The sequence below is a fragment of the Bison bison genome, unplaced genomic scaffold, assembly GCF_000754665.1.
Source record: "Bison bison bison isolate TAMUID 2011002044 unplaced genomic scaffold, Bison_UMD1.0 scf7180017864495, whole genome shotgun sequence".
NCBI lineage: Eukaryota > Metazoa > Chordata > Mammalia > Artiodactyla > Bovidae > Bison > Bison bison.
Genome location: NW_011495054.1, coordinates 5,863,752 through 5,871,650, shown reverse-complemented (window position 1 = coordinate 5,871,650; position 7,899 = coordinate 5,863,752). Strand labels below are relative to the sequence as shown.

The window sequence follows — 7,899 nt, the reverse complement described above, 5'->3', positions numbered from 1 at the left end:
AGGGACGTGGGTGAGCGGCTGCGGCCACGGCTGCCCTGACCCGAGACCAAGAAGCACCGCCCTCCTGGTCTCCCGGGGCTTGGCTGGCTGCGCAGTGTTACTCCCGGGCCGACCCGGGACCAGCTATGTCCCTGTGGCCCTGGGAGCAGCCGCCGCTGGTGCCTGTCTATCACCCCCAGCCCTGCTCAGCCTGTGGGCAGCCCTCTCGACCCTGCTTCCTGTGTGTCTCGGGCTGAGTGCTCCCCTCTCACCTGGTCCCACTCCTGCAGCCTCAGGGTAGCCGAGGCCACCACCAGCTCTCCAGCCTCACAGCCTGGCTTTCCTCACCTCTCTGCCCCCTTCAGACTCCTGCCAGCCTGAGCTGCTGGCGCCCATGAGCCCCTGGCAGGCCCGTGTGCAAGATCGAGGCTCCCTGCTGCATCCTCGCCAACTACCATCCACGCTCAGCCCCCACAGATGGGCCCCTGTTTGGTGGAGGCTGGGGAGTCGCCATGTTCGAGGTTTGTCACGCTCCAGCCTCGGTGCTTCCTCAGTGAGGTCGCCACGCCTCCCCCTCCGGCAAGCTAACTGCAGAGTAGTTGTTGCCTCCACCCCGACTTTGCCTCACAGAAGCAGCTCTTACCCCACGGCAGCTGCTGGACAGAGCGGCTCCACTCTCCTCACTGGACTGAGTCTGTGCAGGACAGGGCCGCTAACAGACCATGAAAAGTCCTGGTTTAGAAACAAGCAGCCCTGTCTCTAGTAACATCAGCCAGAAACACAAGCATCTGCCCGGCTGCTTTACCCTAAAGCTGGTGGGGAGGGTGGGCTCTGGGATGTCCTGGTGAAAAGACTGAGCCACGGGCTGAATGCCGGAGTGAGCGTCCACATGCACAGATGTGGAGGCTGTGTGGGGCGGGTGCTCCTGAGGCCAGAGCAGCCGCGCCCTCGGTGAGCACAGGAAGTGGGCCGGCTGGGCCGCTGGCTGACCAGCTTGTCCATCACCTCCCACACACCTAAGCTTGCGGTCACTCAGGTGTCTTTGTAAGTTTCCTGAGCGTGTCACCAGGTGGCGGCGGGCAGACCCCTGACTCACGTCCCGCTCTGCTGCCTTCCTCCCCGCCCCTTCTTCACATACAACTTCCCACCTACACCCCCTCCTCGTCAAGTGACATGGTCCTCACTTTGAAGGTCCCACTGTCAAATCCTCAGCCCAGTGCTCTGTTCTTGGGATGCGCGCCATAAGACCTACATTAAATGCAACTTCAGGAACGTCACGAGGTCCTTCAGAGAGAAACCCTTTCAAAGCTGCCAGTGTTTTTTCTGATACACCGCAAACTGCATTTTTTTTATACTGTAAGATTCAGCAAAAGAATTCCATGAAATCTATCACGTCATAACTTGACACACACACAAGCTGCTTGTAACTCCATCTGGGGCACATCCATAAAACAGCCCCCTTGTGAGCAGGTGGAACCAAGAACCCAGCGTTGGCCGGGTCAGCCTGTCAAGACCGGGCCACGTGCTGCCGCGCTCATGGACGTGACAGTGGAGGGAGCGGGAGGCCGGGGAGCGATGGCATGGCACACTGGATGAGATGACGCCGGCACCGACACACGACATGGTGACCACGAGGGAGGCAGCGGGGCAGGACCGTGATGGCGGGAGGGGAGAGGTGAGGGGATGAGGGCTTGAGCTCACCTCAAAGGCAGGAGGGGTGTACAACTAAAGCTGTTGATACGGGAACTGAGAAAGGCCACTAGATCAGAAACCAAAGGAGCCAGATAGTAAAAAGCCCTGAGGAAGCAAACTGTAGCCGAGAGAAAAGAGAAGAACAGACGCAGTGAGCCAGGACACGGCGGTCTGGGAGGCGGGGAACAGCTCTTGGGGTGGGGGGACCCTGGCGCGCCTGCAGCCAGCTGGGCAGGGCCCTGCAGGAACAGCCACTTGTAAGCTGCCCCCTGCGAGGGGCTTGCCTCGGAAAGCTGCAGGGGTCTTTTCATCTGTCCAGTTAGGATTTGTTGGGGAGAAACGTGAATGGTTACACCCATATCCTGAAATTGTACTTCCCTAATCTCATTAATGGAGAAGGCAATGGCAACCCACTTCAGTACTCTTGCCTAGAAAATCCCATGGATGGAGGAGCCTGGTGGGCTGCAGTCCATGGGGTCACTAAGACTTGGACACGACTGGGCAACTTCACTTTCACTTTTCACTTTCATGCATTGGAGGAGGAAATGGCAACCCACTACAGTGTTCTTGCTTGGAGAATCCCACGGTTGGTGGGGCCTGGTGGGCTGCCGTCTATGGGGTTGCACAGAGTCGGACACGACTGAAGTGACTTAGCAGCAGCAGCAATCTCATTAACAAAAAGCAAGTCGTGGCCCTGGCCCAGTGGGGAGCGCATCGGGGCCTGGGACAGGGCAGGCTGACTGGACTCTGACACCTGTGGTGCTAGAGACAGACACACTGACTCACTTTCCCCAGACCTGCGCCAGGACGGTGCTCTGTGGAAGAAGGAAGCTGGCCTCTGAGAAAGGGAAGAGCAGCAGCCGCTAACAACCCAAGGGTGTCGGAATGACATGCATCCAGTAATCCAGTCAGTTATACAGGGCTTCCTGGGCCCTTAGCGTTGACAGCAGTATCAAAGCCAAGGCAAGCGGCTGAAGGAGGCCCCTGTTCAAGCCTGGAGGTTGGCACAGCCGGGTTCCTCGCTCTTGAGAGCAGCTTCCTCCAGGCACTCAGGGCCTGGGGCCTGGAACCCCAACTCTCACCCAGTGAAGACGAATCACTGCTCACCTGCACACACGGGACCCTCCAGTAACAAACCCATCCTTACACTCAGGCTGGGTTCACAGACTCCTTTACCTGCCAAGCCTCAAGCTGCTGCGAGAGGTTCAGTTTCTGCTGAATGGCATCCAGCAGCTGGCTGTTGAGAGACATCATGTCCATCTTGCACTTGGCGAGTTCCAGCTCCACAGCGTTCTTCCTGGAAACACACAGGCCAGGGTGAGCGCAGACACCCTGTGCCAGAGCATCAGGTCCTCTGTCCGGGGCACCTGGCATCCACGGGGTAAGGAAACAGTCTCTGACCCCAAGCTCACAACAAACTAACTGTAACTACAGTGTTACTTCTAGAGGACTGGAAAGTTGTGCAACATGCTTTCATACACATTTTCTCAACTTTCATAAACAAGCTGTAGGTGAAAGGATTATCTGACCGCCATCTTAAAGTGATTAACAGGATACTTAAATCAGGACTGGAACCCAGAGATCAAAGACTTCTCACAGCACTAAGGGGCTGCTGCCTTCATCTTTCCCCCAAAAGACCAGTCCCCATGGAAGTTGGACTTAACCCATTGGTGCCCCCTTTCTACTAGCAACCCCCTCTTTTGAGGGTGTGTGCACTGGCAGCCACACAGTGCTGCACAGCTCAGCTAATCACTGTAGCCAATTAGGGGACCTGTGGGAGATTATATGATGGAATACAGTCACCTCCCAGTAACAACCACAATGTTGAATATTTACTGACAGTGGGGAAACACTCGTGATTTATGCTGAGTGTAAAAAAGAACCAAGAGACAAGGTCACATATGATACTAGCTTTGTACAAGAAAACCTGCCGGTGTATATTTGAAGGTCACACCCAAAAATGTCTACTTGGTTCTCTTGGGATGATGACCATTGATGAGTAATTGCTCCCACACTTCTGCATTTTGTATTTTCACATTTTGATGTGTTTTACATACTTTGTTCACCTTCCCCAGCATTCCTAAACCATGGTGGTTCAATGCAAAAAGTAACTTTGGAGGGACACCAGGTAATGGGAATAAAGTGGCAGAGCCTTAGCTGGGTACCTTCTATAAGGTGGCAGTGGTTGTCCTGCTGCCAAATGAGTATTTAGCCTTTCAGGGACTGATACCTTTCACATGAAAAGGCAAAACTAAGACGGCTCTCATCACCTAGGGCCGTAGACCAATGCGCATGGCCTTGTGAGGACCCACCCTCAGAGGCTGCCCAGCCCCCGTCACAGCCAAGCTCAACCAGAAGGAAGTTGGGGTGAACCGTTCGGGCTACCGCGCGACCAGCACTTCCTCTGTGGCCTCAAGTCCACCGGGCAGTTGGTCACCTCCCTTGACACGCCGGGGCTCCGTGCCGGCGCCCCACCCACCCATCCCGGACTCTCCCGGCTGCTCGCAGAGGGTCCGCCCACCCACACTGCGGCTGCCTGGACAGGAGCCGAGCCTGGCCAATGAACGCCGGTGTCTCAAGCGCCGCAAGCGTCACGGCTGCTGCCATTGGCTGGTCGCGAGAGGCGGAAATCCTTGCCTGGCGCCGGTTGCCACGGACGCCCGGCGGGCCCATCCCACGGTCCTGGAAAGTCAGCGCAAACCCCCGGCGCCCCGCGGCAGGGAAGCCTCCTGAGCTTACAGGCGTCTCCCGGCAGGTGGCGCCACGAGCAGCCTGAAGACTCCGGAATGTGCTGACTAACGCCGCTGCCAGAGGGGCACAGGTCCAGGGGCAGCTGCGGCCCGCCGGGCACACAGGGGAACCCTTTCCTTCCGGAAAGCCCTCGAGCTGGGCCCACCTTGGGGGCCTAGGTGTCAGTCACAGCCTGGGACGGCACCCTCGGAACGTTTGCTCAGTAGGGCATCTTGGAGCTTATTCATGAGAAAGCACAAAACAAGGAAAACTTAAAGCTGTAGAAGCCCCTGAACAATACATTAATCAGTTTTAAAAAGGAATATTTCAAAGGGTTAGGCGAATCCCTTGTATAAATGAAACCACTAGCAACTGAGCCCTCTGCCTGTGTAAGGTAGATGCCACCCTGGGATTTCTTTTCACTGAGGACCTTTCACCTGCAAGGAGATAAAATTGTTAACTTTTCTGAACACCTTAAGGTTTTTGCTGTCCAGTGGAGAGAGGGAAGTTATTCTTCTTGGGGGCGAGTCTCACCTTTATTGCATATTAGAATCATGGGGTAGGAGCTGCCCCAAATCCAGAGGTTTGGGGCCTGAAGAAATGTTCTGGAGAGGGCCCTGGGGTTGGGGGCGGGGAAAATTCTAAAATGCAGCCAAGATCAGAGACGATGTATATAAAACTCTTACTGCTGCTGCTACTTCATGTCAGTCGTGTCTGACTCTGTGCGATCCCATAGACGGCAGCCCATCAGGCTCCCCCGTCTCTGGGATCCTCGGCCCTACACAAATGTATGGTCGCCCCACACTTCCATGATTCCTTAGGTCTCGTCTGAATTCTGTATACCCAGAATTTCATTTGTGAGGGACAGAAAAAGAGCCCTCCTGGAGTGATCTAACACTCCAAAGGCAGGGCCAGGAAGGACAGGGCCTCACTCCAAAACCTTTCCTACTCAGGAGGGAGAACTCACTAATCTGTTCAGCCAGACCCCAGGAGGCTGACTCGGCCTCCGTCGAGGGCAGCAGGCAAGGGCATGCATTTCAAGGTTCCATGGAGACTTGTAATTTCCTGTCACCCAGGTGTTGGAGCTAGGTGCACTCATTTTAATGGAGGGGACTGGACAACTTGTTTCTTCTGCTCTCCTACACCCTGGCACTTTCTCTGGCTGTATCCCCCACCTCCTGTGCAGATAGATGGCACAGGGTGGTCAGAGCCTGATGGCTGGCTCTCTTGTTTCCCTAGCTCAGAGAAGCTGTCAAACCAGACTCTACTTCTAACTTACTGGGCTTCCACAATTAGCACCCCAATTTTACCATTTTATTCCCTAATTGTTTGACACAATTTCACGCTTTGTTATTCGTAATAGTATGGTCTCACTCCAAAATACCACACTGCTATTCAACAACACAAGAGACGATACTACACATGGATATCACCAGATGGTCAATACCGAAATCAGACTGATTACGTTCTGTGCAGTCAAAGATGGAGAAACTATACAGTCAGCAAAAACAAGACCAGGGGCTGACTGTGGCTCAGATTATGAACTCCTTATTGCAAAATTCAGACTTAAATTGAAAAAATAGGGAAAACCACTGGGCCATTAAGGAACGACCTAAATCAAGTCCCTTACAGTGGAAGTAACAAACAGGTTCCAGGGATCAGATCTGATAGAGGGCCTGAAGAACTATGGACAGAGGTTCATAACATTGTACAGGAGGTGGTGATCAAAACCATCCGCAAGAAGAAGAAATGCAAAAAGGCAAACTGGTTGTCTGAGGAGGCCTTGCAAATAGCCGAGAAAAGAGAAGCGAAAGGCAAAAGAGAAAAGGAAAGATAAACCCATCCAAATGCAGACTTCCAAAGCATAGCAAGGAGAGATAAAGAAAGCCTTCCTATGTGAACAATACAAATAAATAGAGGAAGATAATAGAGTGGGAAAGACTAGAGATCTCTTCAAGAAATTTAGAGACACCAAGGGAACATTTTATGCAAAGATGGGCACAATTGACAGAAATGGTATGGACCTAACACAAGCAGAAGATATTAAGAAGAGGTGGGAAGAATACAAAGAAGAACTATACAAAAAAGATCTTAATGATCCAGATAATCAGAACAGTGTAATCACTCACCTAGAGCCAGACATCTTGGAGTGCGAAGTCAAGTGGGCCTTAGGAAGCATCACTATGAACAAAGCTAGTGGAGGTGATGGAATTTCAGTTGAGCTATTTCAAATCCTAAAAGATGATGCTGTGAAAGTGCTGTACTCAATATGCCAGCAAATTTGGAAAATGCAGCAGTGGCCACAGGACTGGAAAAGGTCAGTTTTCATTCCAATCCTCCAAAAAGGCAATGCCCAAGAATGTTCAAACTACCATATAATTGCACTCATCTTACACACTAGCAAAATAATGCTCAAAACTCTCCAAGCCAGGCTTCAACAGTACATGAACTATGAAATTCCAGATGTTCAAGCTGGATTTAGAAAAGGCAGAGGAACAAGAGATAAAATTGCCAACATCCGTTGGATCACAGAGAAAGCAAGAGAGTTCCAGAAAAACATCTACTTCTGCTTCATTGACTACACTAAAGCCTTTGACTGTATGGATAGCAGCAACCTGTGGAAAATTCTTCAAGAGATGGGAATACCAGGCCACCTTACCTGCCTCCTGTGAAACCTGTATGCAGGTCAAGAAGCAACAGCTAGAACCAGACATGGAACAATGGACTGGTTCCAAATTAGGAAAGGAGTACATCAAGACTGTATATTGTCACCCTGCTTATTTAACTTATATGCAGAGTACATCATGAGAAATGTCAGGCTGGATGAAGCACAAGCTGGAATCAAGATTGCTGGGAGAAATATCAATAAACTCAGATGCAGATGACACCATCCTTATGGCAGAAAGTGAAGAGGAACTAAAGAGCCTCTTGATGAAGGTGAAAGAGAAGAGTGAAAAAGCTGGCTTAAAACTCAACATTCAAAAACCAAAGATTATGGCATCTGGTCCCATCATTTCATGGCAAATAGTTGGGGAAACAATGGAAACAGTGACAGACTTAATTTTCTTGGGCTCCAAAATCACTGCAGATGGTGACTGAAGTCATGAAATTAAAAGATTCTTGCTCCTTGGAAGAAAAGCTATGACAAACCTAGACAGCGTATTAAAAAGCAGAGACATTCCTTTGCTGACAAAGGTCTATATAGTCAAAGCTATGGTTCTTCCATCTGGTCCCATCACTTCATGGGAAATAGATGGGGAAACAGTGGAAACAGTGTCAGACTTTATTTTGGGGGGCTCCAAAATCACTGTAGATGGTGATTGCAGCCATGAAATTAAAAGATGCTTACTCCTTGGAAGGAAAGTTATGACCAACCTAGATAGCATATTCAAAAGCAGAGACATTACTTTGCCAACAAAGGTCCATCTAGTCAAGGCTATGGTTTTTCCAGTGGTCACGTGTGGATGTGAGAGTTGGACTGTGAAGAAAGCTGAGTGC

The 7,899-nt window shown here is 51.4% G+C and overlaps 1 protein-coding gene across 1 annotated transcript in view; it reads right to left on the bottom strand.

The window, feature by feature from the left end:
* The window catches only part of CCDC64 (coiled-coil domain containing 64), an 82,893-nt gene that overhangs the window by 3,612 nt on the left and 71,382 nt on the right, over positions 1-7,899 (bottom strand). Inside the window, exon 9 of the mRNA XM_010828835.1 lies at positions 2,848-2,968. Within this exon, the coding sequence (XP_010827137.1) occupies positions 2,848-2,968 (121 nt within the window). The remainder of the gene's footprint in view (positions 1-2,847; positions 2,969-7,899) is intronic.